Source organism: Eimeria necatrix, genomic scaffold (assembly GCF_000499385.1).
Source record: "Eimeria necatrix Houghton genomic scaffold, Enh_scaff32, whole genome shotgun sequence".
In the NCBI taxonomy this organism is placed as follows: domain Eukaryota; phylum Apicomplexa; class Conoidasida; order Eucoccidiorida; family Eimeriidae; genus Eimeria; species Eimeria necatrix.
The window spans coordinates 116,193-136,192 of NW_013655314.1; the positions used below are offsets into that span (position 1 = coordinate 116,193).

General features: G+C 59.2%; 2 protein-coding genes across 2 annotated transcripts; both read right to left on the reverse strand.

The window, feature by feature from the left end:
- Positions 1-499: 499 nt before the first annotated feature.
- ENH_00044170 (cyclin, N-terminal domain-containing protein, putative) lies at positions 500-5,558 on the reverse strand (the record flags this gene model as incomplete). Its single annotated transcript, XM_013585366.1, has 3 exons — positions 500-888; positions 1,034-3,808; positions 5,345-5,558. The coding sequence occupies 3 exons, from the start codon at positions 5,556-5,558 to the stop codon at positions 500-502; spliced, it is 3,378 nt and encodes a 1,125-aa protein (XP_013440820.1).
- Positions 5,559-9,661: 4,103 nt separating this feature from the next.
- ENH_00044180 (hypothetical protein, conserved) lies at positions 9,662-10,978 on the reverse strand (the record flags this gene model as incomplete). The annotated part of the gene is made up of 1 exon (XM_013585367.1): positions 9,662-10,978. One exon carries the CDS (start codon positions 10,976-10,978, stop codon positions 9,662-9,664), a length of 1,317 nt encoding a protein of 438 aa, XP_013440821.1.
- Positions 10,979-20,000: the final 9,022 nt, after the last annotated feature.

The window sequence follows — 20,000 nt, forward strand, 5'->3', positions numbered from 1 at the left end:
GCAGCAGCAGCAGCTTACTGCTGCTGCTGCTGCTGCTCTCTCTGTCTGCTGCAGGCCAATCCCCCAGTCAAATCTCCTGGGGTCACTAGCAGCAGCAGCAAGTCGCTGCTTCTGCTGCTGCTTTAGTACAGAGAAAAATGGTGAGCAGCTGCTGCCCTGGTGCAGCAGCAGCAGCAGCAGCTGCTGCTGCTGCTGCTGCTGCTGCCGACCTTTAGGCGCTGCATGTACATACACTCCAGCGCTCCTGCGCTGAATGAAAACTGCGGCAGCAGCTGCTGCCGCTTCTGCTTGCTGCAGCAGCAGCACTATCATCTGCTGCAGCAGCGGAGGCTGTTGGCGGGGCCGCGAGAGCAGCAGCAGCAATTAATCTCTAAGGCAACACAACAAAACTCTGCTGCTGCTGCAGCTGCTTTTGTCGCAGCGAGTAGGCGGGCACACTGCTGCTACTGCTGCTTCTGCTGCTGCTGCTGCTGCTGCTGCGCTGTTGCAGTCACTGCTGCTACGCGCCGCAGTTCCTGGGAGAGGAAGCAGACTGATACGAATCGTTTGATTTAGTAGCAGCAGCAGCAGCTGCTGCTGCTGCTGCTGCTGCTGCTTTTGCTGCTGAAATACCCACACTGCCGCTGGGGTCTGCGCCGCCCAAAAGCACTGGGCGGGTCTGCTGCTGCAGCTGCTGCTGCTGCAGCGGGTGCTGCCGGAGCTCTTGCTGCTGCAGCAGCTGCTGCTGCTGCTGCTGTCCGGCGACACGGTGGCACCAGCTCCTCTGGAGCTGCTGCTGCTTAAAACGTTGTTCACGCGCAATCTGCTGCCGCAGCAACTGCTGCGGCACTAGCAACTGCTGCTGCTGCTGCTGCTGCTGCTGCTGCTGCTGCTGCTGCTGCGCCTGCTCTGCCTCATACACCCTGGAAGCCGAGGAGTACTGCAGCACTTCGCTGGGACTGCAGCTGCTGCTGCTGCTGAATGGCTAGCCTTTGGTGTCGAAGAAGGTGCTGCTGCTGCTGCAGCCGCTGCTGCAGCAAGTGCTGCTGCCCACGCAAAACCGTCAGCAGCCGTTGGTCCCTCAAAGAGCTGCTGCAGTACCCAGCTTCTGTTGCTGTGGCGCAAGGATCTGCGAGAGCCTGCTGCTGCTGCTGCTGCTGCTGCTGCTGCTGCTGCGGCTGCTGCTGCGTGTGGGAGGCCGTGGCCCCTGGAAATTGCAAACGCATGAGGGCTCGCTGCTGCTGCTGCTGCTGCTGCAGGAACAAAGACCGTTGCTGCTGCTGCTGCTGCTGCAGGCGAGTGATCAGTCTCTGGGTGAAGGCGTCGTCGCCGCTGCAGCCCTCCCCGTCTGCTGCTGCTGCTGCTGCTGCTGCTGCTGCTGGCTGCGCAGCAGCAAACTGCTGCTCCTGCGGCGAAGTGTAACAGGCTGGGGAAGTGGGCGAAGGAGCCTCAGAGGCGCAGCAAGTGCTGCCAGTTGCATGCCCCATTGAGGGGGAGACTGTGGAGCAGCAGCAGCTGCTGCTGCTGCTGCTGCTGCTGCTGCAAGACAAGCTCGGCTTTGCTGCGGGGCCCGACAAGAAGGATCCGCCGGCCCTTCCTGCTGCTGCTGCCGCTGCATTCGAAGCACCAGCTCCACCCCCGCTGCTGCTGGTTGCGCTGCTGCCTGCAGCAGCAGCAGCAGCAGCAGCTGCTGCTGCTGCTGCTGCGTCCCTGCTGCAGAGGCACTCGGAGCTCCTCACACATGCTGCTGCGCTGCTGCTCTTTGTGTCTCCTCGCCTTTTTGCTGGAGCCCCCAGAGGTGTGTCTTCCTCAGAAACAGAGTAAGACCCATTAGCAGCAGCAGCAGCAGCAGCAGCAACAGCAGCAGCAGCAGCAGCACGCACGATGCGCCGGGGCCGGGCACTGACTGCCTGGCAGCGGTGCTCCCGCGACTGCAGCCGCAGCTGCAGCAGCTGCTGCTGCTGCTGCAAATGCTGCGCCAGTTGCAGCTGCAGCCGTTGCTGCAGCCCGTTCTGGCAATAGTGCTGCTGCTGCTGCTGCTGCTGCTGCTGCCCCAGTAGTGCTGCATATTGCTGCTGCTCGCCTGCAGGGGCGCAGCAGTCCTCCTCTGGGTGACAGAGCGCATCCCACACCCCTGAGTGCTGCTGCTGCTGCTGCTGCTGTTGCTGCTGTTGCTGCTGCTGCTGCTGCTGCCGTTGGTCTTGTCCAAGCACCACAAAATGTCGAGGGTGCGCGCTGTACCCTGCTGCTGCTGCTGCTGCTGCTGCGCCGGCTGCTGCAGTGTTCTGGTGCTGCTCGGCGTAGCTGCTGCTGGCAACACACCAGCTGCTGCTGCCACATGCGTGTGCTTGCAAGGTCAGCTGCTGTTGCTGCAGCTGCTGCTGCTGCAGCTGCTGCTGCAACTGCTGTTGCTGCAGCTGTTGCTGCTGCAGCTGTTGCTGCTGGAGCTGCTGCTGCTGCAACTGCTGCTGCTGCAACTGCTGCTGGAGCTGCTGCTGCTGCAACTGTTGCTGCTGCAGCAGGTGTTGCTGCTGGAGCTGCTGCTGCTGCAGTTGGGGCTGCTGGAAGCTGCGGCCTCTGGCGGGTTCGCCCGCAAGTGGGGAGTCTTCGCAGGCTGCTGCTGCTGCAACAAGAGTGGTTGCTGCTGCTGCTGCTGCTGCGCTGCTGCTGCTGCTCGGCGTCTCGACGGACTCGCTCAGCCGCAGGCCCCCCGAAGAAGCAACAGTGCTGCCGTCTGCTTGGCTTTGCTGCCACGCGCAGCTGCAGCAGCAGCAGCAGCAGCTGCTGCTGCCTCCGCTGCAGCTGCTGTCGCTGCAGCTGCTGCGGTGGCTGTGTGGGTCGCGGTCGCCTGCGTAGGTGACCATGGCCAGCTGCAGCTGGAGCTGCTGCTGCTGCTGCTGCTGCTGCAGTTGCTGCTGCTGCAGGTGCTGGAGCTGCTGCTCGTGGTGCCTGGTCTCTGCTGCGCGCGTTGTTCCCGGCGCGTCTTCCTGCTGCTGCTGCTGCTGCTGCTGCTGCTGCTGCTGCTGCTTGGCGCGTTCCTGCTGCAGCTGGTGGCGGTTCGGGGGTTCGCGGGCGTGGGGCGTCTGCCGCTGCGCGTCGTGCGCAGCAGCAGCGTGCTGCAGCTGCAGCTGCTGCAGCTGCTGCTGCTGCAGCTGCTGCTGCTGCAGCTGCTGCTGCTGCAGCTGCTGCTGCTGCAGCTGCTGCTGCTGCAGCTGCTGCTGCTGGTGTTGGTGGTGGTGGTGGTGTTTGTGGAGTTCGTTGTGGTGGTGGAAGTGGGCGTGTGTCTGTCGCTGCTGCCTGTGCTGCTGCTGCTGCAGCTGCAGCTGCTGCTGCAGCTGCTGCAGCTGCTGCTGCTGCTGCTGCTGCAGCCGCCGCGGCAGCGCGCGCTGCTGCAGCTGCAGCGAAGCACTCAGTGCTGCTGCCATCACATTCGTTCTGTACCTGTTGTATTCTTCTGGAGAAACAAAAAGATGAAAAGAAATGAGAGAAAGAAACTGAGCTTCCAAGAGGTTAAGTTCGGGTGTACGTACACCCCCCACCCGCGCGTAGTGCTTGTTGCTGTAGTAAACGTCATCATAGAACTTAGCAGCAACAGCAACAGCAGCAAGCAGCAGCCGGTGGACGTTCAGCGGCGAGAGGCAAAAGCTGCTGCTGCTGCTGCTGCTGCTGCTGCTGCTGCTGTGCTGCTGCAGCAAACGGTCGATGTACACCAGGGCCAGCACGAAGCACTCGTTGCTGCAGCCGAAGTACCGCAGCAGCCGCTGCAGGTAGGCAGACACCGAGATCCCGGGTGTACATACACCGTGAAACGCCGTGGTCCCGCCCCCGCCTGCAGCAGCAGCAGCAGCAGCAGCAGCAGCAGCAGCAGCAGCAGCAGCAGCGGGATGGGGGGGGGGGGAGGGGGGGCAGATGCAGCAGCAGGCGCTGCTGCGGGAGCAGCAGCAGCAGCAGCAGCAAGGGCACAGGCACTGGCAGGGATGCAGCAGCAGCAGCTGCTGCTGCTGCTGCAGCAGCAGCAGCAGCAGCAGCAAGTGTTGGAAGAAGGGACAAAGGGCGGTTGAGAGGGTATGACGTAAATGTAGAAAAAGAAATCATAAAAAGACAATAAATAAAATAAAAGACAAACAAATGAAAGAAATAAAGAAATAAAGAAATAAAAGAAATAAGAGAGAAATAAAGAAATAAAAGAAATAAGAGAGAAATAAATTACAAAAGAAACAAAAAAGGTAAAAAGGAATTAAATAAATAAAAGAATAAATGAAACGGAATGGAAGGAAATAAAATAAATTAAAAATGAAAGAAATGAAATGCAAACAAAAAGAATTAAAAATAAAAAAAATAAAATAAAATAAAAATGCATTAAATCAAACTAATTCAATTAAATAAATTCAATTAAATAATTTCAATTAAATAAATTCAATTAAATAAATTCAATTAAATAAATTCAATTAAATAAATTCAATTAAATAAATCAATTAAATAAATCAATTAAATGAAGAAATTAAATTAAATTAAATAATTAATTAAATTAAAAAATTAAATAAATAAAAAAGAACCAAAAAGGAGAACTGAGAGGAAAGCAAAAGGACAAAATTAGAAATAAATAAAATTAAAAAATAAAATTAAATAAATAAAGATAAAGAAGAGATAAAGACAAACATAAATAAATAAATGAATTAATTAAATAATAAATAAATTAATTAATTTATAATCAATTAATTAATTAAAGTAAATAAATAAATAAATAAAAATAATAAATAAACAGAAAAACAAATTAAAATAGCATAGGGAAATAAACTTAATGAGGACGCGCCAGCAGCCGCAGCAGCCGCAGCAGCAGCAGCAGCAGCAGCAGCAAAACGGAGTGCTGCTGCAGCAACACTCCTGCTGCTGCTGCTGCAAATTTACTTGTTTGCTGCTGCTGCAGCAAACGAATAAATTGGCAGCAAGAAGGCGGGGGAAAAAGAAATAAAAAAGAAAAAGAAGTAAAAGGCAATAAAAAGAAATAAAAAAGAATTAAAAAGAATTAAAAAGAATTAAAAAGAAATAAAGAAATAAAAAAGAATTAAAAACAAACAAAAAGAAATAAAAAAGAAATGGAAAGAGACACGAAGAGAAGCCAGCAGCAACAAGGAGGCAGCAGCCGCAGCAGCAATAGCAGCAGCAGCAGCAGCAGCAGCAGCAACAGCAGCAGCAGCAAAAGAAGAAGAGACGCAAAAAGAGAAAAGCCGCAGACAAATAAGGAGACAAACAGCAGCAGCAAAACCTTTAAGGGCCTAGGGCTAAATGACACGGACTGTGCTGCACATACGCATTTTGCTGCTGCTGCTGCTGCTGCTGCTGTTGCTGCTGCTGCTGCACTTACTGTTTGCTGCTGCTGAGGAGACCAGGTGCTCGAGCACTGTGGCTAAAGAGGAGATGAAGGCGGGCTCTGTAGGTGGGGCCTCTGCGAAGCAGTCCCTGCTGCAGCTGCCGCTGCTGCTGCTGCTGCTGCTGCTGCTGCTGCTGCTGCTGCTGCTGCGGTCAAGGGCCTCCGGGGGGGGCCCCACAGCCGCCACCCCATTTGCTGCTGCACTCATTTTGCTGAAGGCCCCTGGGCAGTGGTTGCTGGGTGTGTGGGTAGGGGCTGCTGCGCGTGCATTTCAAGGGCAGCAGCAGCAGCAGCAGCAGCAGTTGCTGCAGCAGCAGCAGTTGCTGCTGCTGCTGCTGCAGCAGCAGCAGCTGCAGCAGTTCGACGCGGCCGCCTGAGGTGTACGTGGGCACACCGCAGCAGCAACACCTCCCTGCTGCTGCAGCTCCTCTAAGCCTTAAACTCGAGGCCAGCAGCAGCAAGTTCGCAAAAACGAGTTGCTGCTGCTGCTGCTGCTGCTGCTGCTCCACTCACCCCCCTACGCTCTCTATCCCGTGCACGCCGCAGCGTTTCCCGTTCCCGCCCTCGCTGCTGCTGCTGCTGCTGCGCTGCAGCAGCAGCAACCCGCGCTGCTGCGCTGCTGCTAATTATTAACCCGAAATAACTTCTTAGGGAAGGCAGCAGGAGCTGCTGAGCTGCCTGTCACCCCTGCGTACACAGACCCGTGCAGCAGCAGCAGCAGCAGCAGCACAGGCAGCAGCAGCACGACCGCACACCCGAGAAGCAGCAGCAACAATCAATCTGCTGCTCGTCCTCATCGGTTTCAAAGCAAAGCAGCTGCTGTAGCGAAAGGAGAAGAATAGACAAGGGGAATGTAGATGCTGCTGCGCCTGCTGCTGCTGCTGCTGCTGCTGCTGCTCCCGCGCAGTACGAGCTCCCGCTGGGGCGGCACAAGCGGCAGCAGCACGAGCAGCAACGGGTGCTGCTGCTGCAGCAACCCTCTTGCTGCAGCAAGAAACACCAAACAAATGAGGCAGCAAAGATAAAAAGATGTGTATATCGAAGGAACAACGGCAATAAAGAGCGAGCAGCAGCAGCAGCAGCAGCAGCAGCGGCACCCACCCGTGTTGCCAAGCCGCAACAGGAGCAGCAACTGGTGCTGCTGCTGCTCTGTGCAGCAGCAGCAGCAGCAGCAGCAGGCTCCCAACTACTTCTTCGAGCTCCCTCCTGCTTTTATACATCCAATTTCAATTTGTTTTCTTGCTGCAGCAGCACGAGTTCAGGGTCTGCGGTGTGCTGCCGCTGGTGTGTCTCGGTGGCTGCGCACCAGACATTGCTGCTGCCGCTGCTGCTGCTGCTGCTGCCGTTGCTGCTGCTGCTGCTGCTGTTACCGTGGCGGTTGCTGCTGCTGCATCATCAGCGCCTCATTAAAGTGTCTTACATGTACTAACGCTCTTTTGGTTCAGGCTGCTGCTGCTGCGGCTGCCGCTGCTGCTGCTGCTGCTGCTGCTGCTGCTGCTACTGCTGCTCCTGCTGCTGCGTCTCTGGCTATTCTCTATTCCAGGAACTGTAATAGGGCAAGGCTTTCCTTCTGTGTGCTGCCTTGTGTTGATGGGACTACAGCCACTGCTGCTGCTGCTGCTGCCGCTGCTGCTGCTGTTGCTGCTGCTGCTGCTGCTGAGTTGCCAGTGCTGCAGCTGCTGCTGGCGGTCTGTCTATGAGTCTGTGGGGCAGCAGGAGGCAAACCCTAGAGCAGCGAAAGCTAAACCCTAAACCCTAAACCCTAGCCCTTCCCCTCAGCCAACTGCAGCAGCGCCGAGAGCCAGAGTTGCTGCTGGCGGTACTCCAGTGGGATGGCGTAAACCCTAAACCCTAGACGGCGAAGACCCTAAACCCTAGCTGGCGTAAACCCTAAACCCTAGACGACGTAAACCCTAAACCCTAGACGCCAAACCCTAGACCCTAGGGGCAACGTTGTGGGTTCTGTTGCGTTGTGGAGTGCTTCTTTAGCTCTTAAAGAGCGCTTAACCTCCCGAGGGTTTAGGGTTTAGGGTTTAGGGTTTAGGGTTTAGGGTTACGGGTTTAGGGTTTAGGGTTTAGAGGGGCTGGCTGGCTGCTGTGGGCGCCAGGGAGCAGCACCGCAGCTCCCAGCGCTGCCAGCGGCTCCTAAACCCTAAACCCTAAACCCTAAACCCTAAACCCTCGAGGGTGGGGTTGAAGGGAGGCTGGGGCATTTTTTGCGCTTCCTCTGTTGTCTGCTGCCGCTGCACCTGCTGCTGCTACTGCTTCTGCTGCTGCCCCTTTAACTGCTGCTGCTTCTGCTGCTGCTGCTGCTGCTGCTGCTGCTGCTGATTGGGTTTGCTGCACTGCTTCCTACTGGCGCCAAAGGCCCCTTAATGTCTTTTTGGGTCTTTTTGTTTTTTTATTTCTTTTTGGTTTTCTTTTTGTTTCAAATTATCTCTCAAAGTCTTTTTTTATTTTTTTCCTTTTTTTCTTTTTTGTCTTTTCTTTTCTCCTGTGTTTCTTGCTGCTGCTCCTTTTGCTTCTTCTTTGAGTTTGCTGCTTCCCTGTGTCTTTTGCCTTTTGCTGCACCCCCGGGGCCTAGCAGCAGCTCGCTGTGCTGCTGCTGCTGCTGCTGCTGCTGCGGCCGGGTGTCCTGCTGCCACTGTTGCTGCTGCTGCTGCTGCTGCGGCCGGGAGTCCTGCTGCCACTGTTGCTGCTGCTGCTGCCTGCTGCTGTAACTGCCAGTGGCCCTGTTGCTGCTGCTGCTGCTGCTGCTGCTGCCACTGTTGCTGCTTAGGTGCTAGACACTAAGGCAAGCATCAGCATCAACAGCAGCTACACTAGCAGCAGCAGCAGCAGCAGCAGCAGCAGCAGCAGCAGCAGCAGCAGCAGCGGCAGCAGCTTTTAGCTACGTCGCCGGTCACTTTCTCTTAAGTACCTACAACTACAGGTGCTCTTGTTGCGGCTCCTCTTGCTGCTTCTGCTGCTTCTGCTGCTTCTGCTGCTTCTGCTGCTGCTGCTGCGTATTGCCCTGTTGCTGCTGCCACTGCTGCTGCCACTGCTGCTGCTGCATCTGCTGCTGCTCGTACTGAAGTCGCTATTGCTGCTGCTGCTCTTGCTGCCGCTGCTGCTCCTGTCTTTAAAAACAGTTAACAGCTCTCCTCAGGGCCCCACACTTCAGCAGCAGAAGAACCGCAGCAGCAACACAGTGCCTCGTCAGCAGCAGCAGCAGCAACACTAGTAGCAGCAGTAGCAGCAGCAACGGCAGCAGCAGCAGCAGCAGCAGCAGTGCGAAGACTGCTTGCGGCGTTTCATACCATCCCACGGACTTTCCAAACTGTGGGTGAACTAGCCAATAGAAGGCGCAGCAGCTAGCTATAAAACCCGGAGTTAGCCTGCGGCCCACAGTGCTAGCTAGCTAGCTAGCCAGCCAGCTAGCTAGCTAGCCGGCTAGCCAGCTAGCTAGCTAGCCAGCTAGCAAGATAAATAGTCAGCCGGCTACGCAGCTAGCTAGCGAGCTAGCGAGCTAGCTGGCTAGCTGGCTACCTAGTTTGTTAACTAGCTGGCTAGCCAGCTAGCTAGCTGGCTAGCTAGCTGGCTAGCTAGCCAGCTAGCTAGCTGGTTAGCTAGCTCGCTGGCTAGCTAGCTGGGCAGCGGACCCCGTTCAAACGCGCTGCACGCTCGGCCTTGGCTAGCCCGCAGACGAACTGCTGGCGAGCTGTAGAGCCAGCTGGCTAGCTGGCCATCTGGCTGGCTAGCTTGTTGGCTAGTTGGCTAGCTGGTTGGCTAGCTGGCTATCTGGCTAGCTAGCCGGTTAGCTAGCTGGCTAGCTGGCTGGCTTGCTGGCTGGCTTTCTGGCTAGCCAGCCAGCTATCTAGATGGCCCGGAGGCTGTATTGCTGGCTGTATGGCTGGCTATGTGGCTAGCTACATGGCTAGCTAGCTGGCTAGCCAGCTAGCTAGCCAGCCGCGTGGCTGGCTAGCGAGCCAGCTAGCTGGTAGGCTTCCAGGCATCGAGCTAGCTAGCTAGCTAGCTGCTCAGCAGCAACAGCAGCAGCACAAGGCTTTAGCGCTTCCGTTGGGACAGCGCTATCTGCTGACAAGTAGTCGCTGCAGCTGCAGCTGCTGCAGCAGCTGCAGCAGCGGCAGCAGCAGCAGCTGTTGCAGCTGCTGCTGCTGCCGCTGCTGCGAATCCCGTTGCTGCCTCAGCGCCCGCCGCCTCTGACTCTCCAGCCGCCGCAGTGGCAGCCGCCTCGGCAGCACCAACAGCAGCAGCAGCAGCAGCAGCAGCAGCAGCAGCAGCAGCAGCAGCAGCAGCAGCAGCAGCAGGCTAGGTCTCTTTGACGAGGCCGCACTGCGCAGTTTGGAAGAGAACTGCCATTAGCTGCCGGGCCCTTCTGGACAGCAGCGGCTGCAGCAAACAGCGGAGGCCGCCAATGCCTTCTGTGGGGTCTCTGCGGGCGTCCCAGTGTCGGCCGTGCTGCTGCTGCTGCTGCTGCTGCTGCTGCTGCTGCTGCAGCAGCAGCTGCTGCTGCTGCTGCCAGGGCGGCGAGAAGACCCCCGGAGAAGCTGCTGCTGCTCCCTCCGCCTCGGGCCGCATGAAGTCGCACAGCCACAAACCCCGCAAGTGACTCAGCAGCTGCAGCAGCGGCAGCAAAGCGCGGGACTGCAGCAGCTGCGGCTGCAGCACGAAGACCAAGTGCGACAGCAAAGCAGCAGTGTCTTTGTCCAGAAGTGCTGCTGCTGCTGCTGCGTTGCCCATGGCCAGCAGCGCGATGGCGTTGGCCTCCGCCAGGTTGCTCTGCGGGTCGCTGCCCATGCCCCACCTCACGCTGCTGCTGCTGCTGCTGCTGCTGCTGCTGCTGCTGCTGCTGCGGGCGGAGCCCGCAGCAGCAGCCATCGACAGCCGCGAGGGCAGGCTGCTGCAGAGGTCGCCCGAGCTCGCCTGAGCAGCAAACTCGATGGCGTCTGCTGCTGCTGCTGCTGCTTTGTGGATTTCGTCCTGCCAGCTGCTTTGGGAGCCAGCCTCTCGCGCTTTTGCTGCTGCTGCTGCTGCTGCTGCTGCTGCTTCTGTGGCAGCTGCAGCGGAAGCAGAGGCAGCCGAGCGAGCAGCAGCAGCAGGCCAGAAGCGCCCTGCTTCTGCGTAGAGGCCGACGGGGCAGTCGCAGGTGCGGTGCAGGCAGTCGTCTGCTGCTGCTGCTGCTGTTGCTGCTGCTGCTGCTGCAGCAACTGCTGCTGCAGGCACTGCTGCCTTCTCTTCAGCAGAAATGCGCAGCGGAGGCGGCGCGCTGGCTGGCTCCAGCAGCGGGGAAAGTCTGGGGGTTTCTCTGCTGTGGTGTCTGTGTCTTTGTCTGTGTCTGCGTTGCTGCTGCGGCTGCTGCTGCAGCTGCTGCTGCAGCTGCTGCAGCACGTACTTCTTGTGCTTCTCCTGGAGGCGCTGGTGCTGCAGCAGGACGGCGCCTTTCGCCTTGAGCTGCTGCAGCCGGGGGTCCCGCGCGCTCGCTGCTGCCTGCTGCTGCTGCTGCTGCTGCAGCAGCAAAGCTGGCAGCAACTTCACCACTTGCCCGTCGCAGCTAATCCCCAAACCCCCCCAGCAGCCCCCGCAGCTGGGGCAGCGGGGGCGGCCGGGCAAAGGAGTCCACAGCATCTCGGGGCCCAGTGGGGCGTACAGCTGCTGCCACTCTTCTATCCCCACCTCGGGTCCCTGCTGCTGCTGCTGCTGCTGCTGCTGCTGCTGCTGCTGCTGCTGCTGCTGCTCTGCCTGCTTCACCTGCTCGTCGCACAAAGGCATGCGCGCCCAGTAATCCGCAGCGCGGCTGCAGAAGTCCTCCACCCAAGACCACTGACTGCTATCTGCAGCAGGGGCCCCCTGGGGGCCCCCTGGGGGGGCCCCCAGGGGGGCCCCCAGGGGGGCCCCCAGGGGGGCCCCCAGGGGGGCCCCCTGGGGGGCCCCCAGGGGGGCCCCCAGGGGGCCCCCTAAGGGGGCCCCTGGGGAGGAGCCCGCTGGGGCCCCTGCGGGGGCCCCTAGGGGGGCCCCTGAGGGGCCCCCAGAAGCAGCAAGGGAGGAAATAGTCCAGGGCCGCGTTAAGTCATATGGCTCTCTGGGGCCCCCTGAGCTGCAGCTATTTGCTGGGGGCTCTGCTGCAGCAGCAGGCAGCAGTGCTTCTGCTGCTGCTGCGTCTGCTGCTGCTGCTGCTGCTGCTGCTGGCTGCTGCTGAGCTAATTTCAAACGTGCTGCCTCAGCCAGCAAAGCGCCCTCCCTGTATAGGCCCATGCCTTCTTCTACGTGCTGCAGGAGCTGGTGTTGCTGCTGCAGCAGCAACTGCACCTGCTGCTGCTGCTGCTGCTGCTCTTGACAGTGCTGCTGCAGCTTCCGTTCCACCACGAGTCGCCTCCGTATCTGCAGCAGCAGACGCCGCTGCTGCCGCTGTGCTGCTGCTCCACGGGGCCTCAGCAGCAGGCATATGCTGGCTTGCGCAGCCTTGCTGCGGCCTGCAGCAGCAGCAGCAGCAGCAGCAGCAGCAGCAGGAGCAGCAGCAGCAGGCAGCAGCTGCAGGTGGCCTTCCAGCGACTCCGGGAGCAGCTTCACTGCAGGGCTGCTCGCAGCTGCCTCACGACGCGCTGCTGCTGTTGCTGCTGCTGTTGCTGCTGCTGTTGATGCTGCTGCTGCCTCTGGTGATAGGCCTAGGCTGCTGCATTCACCAAACGTAGAGTCCGGCTCTGCTGCTGCTGCTGCTGCTGCTGCTGCTGCTGGGGCTGCTATTCCCGCTTCTAGTGCATGCCCTGCGAAATGGCTTGGCAACTCCTCAGCTGCTGCTGCTGCTGCAGCTGCTGCTGCTGCTGCTGCTGCTGCAGGGGGCTGGCTGTGCAGCTTCCGCCTGCAGAAAGATGCATGCAGCCTCACAGGCAGCAGCAAAGAGTGGGGGCCCCTGGGGGCCCCCAGCCTCTTCCAAAGGGCCCTCAGTCTGGGCAAGCTTGGCCGTTTTGCTGCTGCTACCAGGAGCTCGGCTAGCTGGCCATGCAGGGCTTGCTGCTGCTGCTGCTTCTGCTGCTGCTGCTGCTGCTGCTGCTGCTGAGCGAGGCCCTGTTGCTTCATCTTCCTGTAGAGGGTCTTGGCCACCGAGCGGATGGCCTCCTTCCCGCAGATAGTTGCTGCAGCGCTCAGTTGCCACTCAAAGCTGCTGCTGCTGCTGCTGCTGCTGCTGCTGCTGTTGTTGCTGCTGCTGCTGCTGATGCTGGAGTCGAGGCCGCCGCTTGAGGCTGGGGGCGGCGAAGGCGGGGGCCCAGTGAGCGCTGCATGCGCCCACTTAGTTGCTGCTTCTGTGGCTCTTTTTGCTGCTGCTGCTGCTGCTGTCTCGAGCACGGACTGAAAAGCAGCAGCAGCAGCAGCAGCAGCAGCAGCAGCAGCAGCAGGAAACGGGGCAGGACAAAACAGCTGGTCGAAGCAGGGAAAAGATATCAGACTGCAGCTTTCAAGATCAAAACATTTGACAGTTAAGCTGCTGTCGGGGGGCACTAGGGGCAGCTCCCTTTGCTGCTGCAGGTTGCTTTGCTGCTGCAGCTGCTGCAGCAGCCGCTGCTGCTGCACCTCCTGCTGCACTTCCTGCTGCAGCGGCTGCTGCAGCGGCTGCTGCAGCGGCTGCTGCGCCTGAAGCAGCTGCTCACTTACCCGCATCCCTATGGCGGACTGCGAACTCAGCAGCAGCGGGCGTTCAGGGGGTCCTAGCTGCAGCAGCAGCTGCTGCTGCTGCTGCAGCTGCTGCAGCTGCACCTGCATCTGCTGCAGCTGCTGCAGCTGCTGCAGCTGCTGCAGCTGCTGGTGCTGCTGCATGGGCAGCTGCCGCCACGCTGGCATCTGAGGGACCCACGGACCCTCCACCCAATGTTGCTGCTGCAGTTGCTGCAGCTGCTGCTGCTGCAGCTGCGACTGGTACTGCTGCTGGAACTGCCGCTGCTTCTGCTGCTGCTCTTGTTCCTGCTGCAGCAGGAACTCTATCTCAACGTTTTCTGCAGAGTAGAGGTCCTGCTGCGGCTGCAGCTGTTGCTGCTGCAGCTGCTGCTGCAGCTGCTGCTGCAGCTCGTGCTGCTGCTGCTGCTTGGCGCTGCCGAGTGTCTGCGTCGCCGCTGCGTCGCCCAGCTGCGGGCCCCTTCGGCTGCTGCTGCTGCTGCTGCTGCTGCTGCTGCTGCTGCGCTGCCTGCTGCCTGAGGTGTCTATACACCGCAGCAAAGCCCCCCGAGCTGCCACGGGAAATGGTATTTCCAACATTATGTAGCAGTCTTTGAAGAAGTAAATGCTGCTGCTGCTGAGGCAGCGCAGCACGGGAGCAGCAGCAACCCACAAGTCCCACTGTTTGCACACCCACTGACACCAGGCTTCGTCGAGTTTGCTTTTGCTGCTGCTGCTGCTGCTGCTGCGCAAGCTGCGCACGCTCTCTTTGCTGCTGCTGCGGCAGCTGCTGCTGCGGCTGCGGACTACCCAGCTCTCGCGGCGACGCCACTGTGAGTGCAGATTCTTCTGCTGCTGCTGCTGCTGCTGCTGCTGCAGTTGCAGCTGCAGCTGCTGCTGCTGCTGCTGTTTTTGCTGCAAAATGCCCCCATCTCCGCTGCTTTGGGCCCCTATCTCGCCAAAGTGGGAGTAGCTGCACCACGCTTCGGCTGCTGCTTCTTGCTGCTGCTGCTGCTGCAGCTGCTGCAGCTGCCCCTGTTGCTGCTGCTGCTGGTTAAAATCCAGCTGCAGCAGCGAGCTACGACTGTCCCTCTGCTGCAGCAGCATGTTGGATTGAGTGTAGTAGTAGTAGTCGTTGCCAGACGGCTGCTGCTGCTGCTGCTGCTGCAGCAGCAGCAGCTGCTGATGCTGCTGCTGCTCTTTCGTGCAGACGCCTGAAGCGACCCAGAAGGGGCCTTGCTGCTGCTGGCTTCTTGCATCTGAGAGTTCTTGCTGCTTCATGTGCATTTGTAGCTGCTGCTGCAGCTGCTGCTGCTGCTGCAGCTGCTGCTGCAAGTGCTGCTGCGGCCGCTGTCCGCGGGGGCTGTCTCTCCTGCTGCCGCCAAGCAGCAGCGCTTGGCGCTTAGTAGCAGCAGCAGCAGCAAGCGTTGCTGCTGCTGCTGCACTCTCAGCAAATGGTAAGGCAGCCTCAGCAGCTGCTGCAGTACTTGCCTCTTCGTGCTGCTGCAGCGTCAACAGCCAAGAGCTCTGTGAAATAGCTTCCTGCTGCTGCTGCAGCTGCTGCTGCTGCCTCACCTGCTGCTGCTGCTGCTGCTGCTGTGCTTGTTGCCAATGGTGCTGCGGCTGGTGAGCGACCCACTTCATGTTCTGTGGAGTGTCGGGAGGCCGCGCAGCCGCAGCAGCAACAGCAGCAGAAGCAGCAGCAGAAGCAGCAGCAGAAGCAGCAGCAGCAGCAGCAGCAGGAGCAGCGCAGCCCCGCCTGCTGTAAACCTCACGGAGGCCCTCAGCAAAACCCTTGGGGCCCCTGGGGGCCTCCTGGGGCCCCACATGGGAGAAGCGGGGCCCCTGGTTAACGCGGCTTGCGAAGGCCAGCAGCAGGTGTTCTTCCCACGGCTGCTGCTGCAGCTGCTGCTGCTGCTGCTGCTGCTGCTGCTGCTGCTGCAGCCCCGGCTGCTGCTCCCTCCACCGGCTGCGCAGCTGCAAGTTTGTCTGAAGGGAAGCAGCGGAGGGGGCCTCAGCAGCTGCGTTGTCTCGCTGCTGTTGCTGCTCCTGCGGCAGTGTCTGCTGCTGCTGCTGCTGCTGCTGCTGCTGCTGTTGCTGCTGTTGCTGCTGTTGCTGCTGCTGCTGAGACTTTCTTCGACCCTTCTTTTTTCGCTTGACTGCTGCTGGCTTTTCCGCTTCTTGCTGCTGCTGCTGTAGAGGCTCATATTGAGTCTGTTGGCTAGCTTCTAAGGCAGTAGCAGCAGCAGCAGTACGCCCAGCAGCAGCAGCAGCAGGAGCAGCAGCTGGAGCAGCAGCAACAGGAACAGCAGCAGCAGCAGGTGCTTGAGTGGCTGCTGCCGCAGGATTTGGCGCCTCACGGGCGGGCATCGCCCCTCGTCTTTCCGTTGCTGCTGCTGCTACTGCTGCTGCTGCTGCCGCTGCTGCTTGAGTTGCTGCTGCGGCTGCTTGTGCAGGCGGAGGGGGAGGCGGGGCTGCTGCTGCTGCTGCCGCTGCAGCCGCTGCTGCTGCTGCTGTTGCAGCTGCTTCCGGTGTTTGCTGGAACTGCCGCTGGTGGTCTATGAACATCTGCAGCCGCGTGTCTCTCAGCTCGTTTTGCTGCTCCCTCATTTGCTGCTGCTGCTGCTGCTGCTGCTGCTGCTGCTGCACCTCTCTGCCCATTTGCTGCGCCGTGTCTTCCTGCAGCAGCTCTGCAGCAGCACAACACAGGACACGCAGCAGAAGCAAGGCTTGTGTTGCTGCTGCTGCTTGTGGCTGTGGTGGGGCCAGAGCTCACTTTGTCCTTCTGTCACTGCAGCAGCAGTTGCTGCTGCTGCTGCTGCTGCTGCTGTTGGAGAGCCATCTGCTGCTGCTGCTGCATGCACTACTCCAATCCAGCCCTGAATAAACCTAATGGCTGAGTCCACAGTTAGGGGCTTTCTTAATTCAAGAGGTTCTATTGCATAGGCTGCTGAAGCAGCAGCAGCAGCTGTTGCTGCTGCTGCTACTGCTGCTGCTGTTCTCGCGCTGCTGCTGGACGAGCCCTCAGCGCTGCTTGACGGGCGAGCGAGCTGCAGCGGCGGCACCGGCTGCTGCTGCAGCTGCTGCAGCTGCTGCAGCTGCTGCTGCTGCTGCTGCTGCTGAAAGGGGGCAGCTGCAGCTGCTGGAGCTGCTGCTGGAGCTGCTGCTGCCTGCCAGCGCAGGGAAGAAGGGCATTCTAGCTGCTGCAGCTGCTGCCGCTGCTGCTGTTCGTTCAGGCATTGCTGCAGCAGCACTGCGCTTTTGCTGCTGCTGCTGCTGCTGCTGCTTGCTGTTGCTGGCCGCTCTAGTGAGGCTAGTGAAGGGGCAACCCTAGCTTTGCTAAGTGACCACAGTGCCGTATGCGAATGCTTCAATTGCTGCTGCTGCTGCTGCTGCTGCTGCTGCAGCATCTGTTGCTGCTGCTGCTGCTGCTGCTGCTGTGGGGGCCTGCGTGGAGACACGCGGCGGCGACGGTCTGCTGCTGCTTGCTCACTCTCCTGCTTCCTCTCGGGCGCTGCTGCTGCTGCTTGAGCTGCTGTTGCTTGTGCTGCTGCTGCTGCTGCTGCTGCTGCTGCTGGTGTCGCCTGCCACCGCATCCAAGGAAGCAACTGGCTGCTCAGCGCACAAGCTGAGAAGGCGCTAGATCGCTGCTGCTGCTGCTGCTGCTGCTGCTGCTGCTGCTGGCGAGCCCTAGGGCTTGCAGCAAATCGCGGGGAGTATGCAGAGGCTTGGGAGCCTCGGCTGTCTCCCCAGCTGAGTCTTTGCCGCTGCTGCTGCTGCTGCTGCTGCTGCTGCTGCTGCTGTAGTCGGTGGTATTCTGGCTGTTGCTGCAGCTGCAGCTGACCCTCGCGTAGGTGCTGGTGCCTTTGCTGTTGCTGCCGTGGCCTCTGCTGCTGCAGCAGCAGCTGCTGCTGCTGCTGCTGCTGCTGCTGCTGCTGCTGCGTAACAGCAGCATGCCAGGTCCCCAGACCAGCCCTCGCATTTGCTTGAATTAAACCTCCGCGGGCTGTCCCTCTTCTGCTGCTGAAGTTTGAACGCGGGCGCGGCATGGCCGGCTGCTGCTGCTGCTGCAGTTGCTGCTGCTGCAGCTGCTGCTGCTGAGGCGGCTGCAACAGCTGCTGCTGCTGCAGCTGCTGCTGCTGAGGCGGCTGCAGCAGCTGCTGCTGCTGCGGCTGCTGCTGCTGCTGCTGCTGCCGGTGAGGCGGCGGCGGTGGCGGTGGTAGCGTCGTCGCTGCGGCTGCTGTTGCCGTGGGTGCTGCTGCTGTGCCTGCTGCTGCTGTGCCTGCTGCTGTTGCTGCTGCAGGAGTAGAAACTGCTGCTGCTGCAGCGGGAGCTGTTGAACCTGCTGCGGGGACGTGAGGCAGCATGATCGGAAGCAAATTTGTTCCGTGCTGCTGCTGGTGGCCCTGCTGCTTCACTCGTGTAACTTGAAGTGCTTGCTGCTGCTGCTGCTGCTGCTGCTGCTGCTGCTCTTGAAGCCGCTGGCTTTGCTGCTGCTGCAGTTGCTGTTCCCTTAAGCCCCTTTTTGCTGCTTCATTTCTCTCTGGGGCTCTGCTGTCTCCGCTTGGGAAGCCAGCATTAAGCGGTTGTGCTGCAGGAGCAGCTGCAGCGGGAGCAGCAGATGTGGCAGCAGCAGCAGCAGCAGCAGCAGCAGCAGCAGCAGTTACGGAACCAGCAATAATTGCCCCGTCTCCCGGGTGCTTTTTCGAAGAGGGAGGGATGGAGCGTGGGTGCTGCTGCTGCTGCTGGTTTTGCTGCTGCGGTTGCAGCTGCTGTTGCTGCTGCAGTGGCGCTGCTGTTGCAGCAGCTGCAGCGGGTTCTGTTGCTGCACTTGCTGCTGCTGCTGTTGCTGCAGGTGTTGCTGCAGCTGCAACGGCTGCCTCTGTTGCTGCTTCCTGCCTAATAAATACTCCTTTTGTTTGGGGCGGAGGCAGTCTTGCTGCTGCTGCTGAAGGCTCTACGAAGGCTGCTGCTAGGGCCTGCCCCTGCTGCTGCTGCCGCTGCTGCTGTTGCTGCTGCTGCTGCTGCTGTTGCAGGCGCCGCTGCCGCGTTGTGGCGAACCGACCTCTCCCGCGCCAGTGCCCTCTGCTACTGCTGCTGCTGCTGCTGCTGCTGCTGCTGCTGCTAGGCAGTTCAGCTGCAGCAGTTGACGGGCCCGGCGCAGCAGCAGCAGCAGCAGCAGCAGCAGCAGCAGCAGCACCCGGACGCTCCTTCTGCCGCACCGGCACAATTAAAGAGGCAGCTGACCACGAGTGACCTGCTGCTGCTGCTGCTGCTCTTGCTGCTCCTGCTGCTGCCTCAGGTGCTGTAAGGGGCCCTGCTGCTGATCGTGGCTTTCGTGCGGCTGCTGCTGCTGCTGTTGCTGCTGCAGCCGGCGTTGCTGCAGCTCCACCAGTTGGCTGCGTTCGTCCTTGAATGCCAGATCCACCTGCAGCAGCAGCAACAGCAGCTGCTGCTGCTGCTGCAGGAGCTGCAGCGCCTCCTGCAGCAACTACAGTGCACCCCGGCTGCACATTTGATGCAAATGCAGGCTGCGCTGCTGCTGCTGCTGCTGCTGCTGCTGCTGCTGCTGGTTTGTGGTGCTCCCCTGCGTCTGCTGCAGCATTCCCTCTGCCGGAGCCCCGGCGGGGTCTTTGGCCTTCAGACATCAGCAGCAGTGGCTTCTAGAGCCAGTTGCTGCTGCTGCAGCAGGTGTCAGTGGGGCTGCTGCTGTTGCTGCTGCTGCTGCTGCTGCAGGTCCACGCGACGGCAGCAGCAGCAGCAGCAGCAGCATCCTTTTTGCTTCCCAAGGGCGTTAGGAGATTCTGCAAGGTGTTGGCGGCCAGAGGATAGCATCAGAACTGGCTTTGCTGCTGCTGCTGTTTTTGCTGCTGTTGCTGCTGCTGTTTGGGGTGCTGCTGTTGCAGCTGCTGCCGCTGCTCGTGCTGCTGCTGCAGCAGCTACTGCAGCATCGTGAGGTCCGGAGAAAGCAGCGGGCCACTTACATTGGAAGCTGGCTCGCTCACGGCCCAGGGTTTAGGGTTTAGGGTTTAGGGTTTAGGGTTTAGGGTCGGCGGAGGAATTTAGGTTGGGGCTTGTGGGGCCCTAACACGAAAGAAGAGGGCTAGGGTTTAGCTTGAGGGTTTAGGGCTTGCGTGCTAATAAGTGAGCCCTGTGCTGCGCAGCAGAGCTGCTGCGTAGCAACACCTTTTGCTGCAGCAAGCTGCAGCAGCAGCAGCAGCAGCAGCAAACTTGCTGCCGTTGCAGCAGAACAATGCAAGGGACAGGCAAAAAGCTTCAAATATGGGCTCTTATTTCGTTTTATTTCTCCCTCTTTGCCCCACACTCTGCAATGCTCGCTGCCGACAGCAGCTGCAGCAGCAGCAGCTGCTGCGGCAGCAGCTGCTCCTGCTGCTGCAGCTGCTGCTGACCATCTCTATATTTGTTGCAACTCTAAATTAAATTTAGATTCGCCTTAATTAAATTAAAACCTACTCAAAACTATAACGTTTCACCTAGCAACAGCCATATAACCGGGGATACTAACCCTAGACCCTAAACCCTAAACCCTAAACCCTAGCTGTCCCACGGCCAGTTCCGCTCCCCATGAAACCGCGGCTGAAATTCAGGGATTTGTTTCCTTTTTTCTGGAAATCTATTTATTCGGGGAAACAGTTTATTTTATTTGCTGCTAATTGAGCTCTTTGAGCCGCAGCAGCTGTTGATGCTGCTGCTTTTTGTGCTGCTGCTGCTGCTGCTGCTGCTGCTGCGGTGACCCTGCAGCGGCCGGCGGGTCTGGCTGCCCGCCTTTAGTCTTTTATTTCATTTTTAAACTACTTTTTGCTTTTTAAAAACGAAAATATAAATTAAAACACCTTTTTCTGTTTGCTTGTCGAGTTTTTTCCCGCCTCAGCCCCACACTCTAAACCCTAAACCCCAAACCCTAAACCCTCAGCTGCAATGCAGAGAAAAATGAAGGGTAGCGCTGCACGCAGCAGCTTAAACCCTAAACCCTAAACCCTAA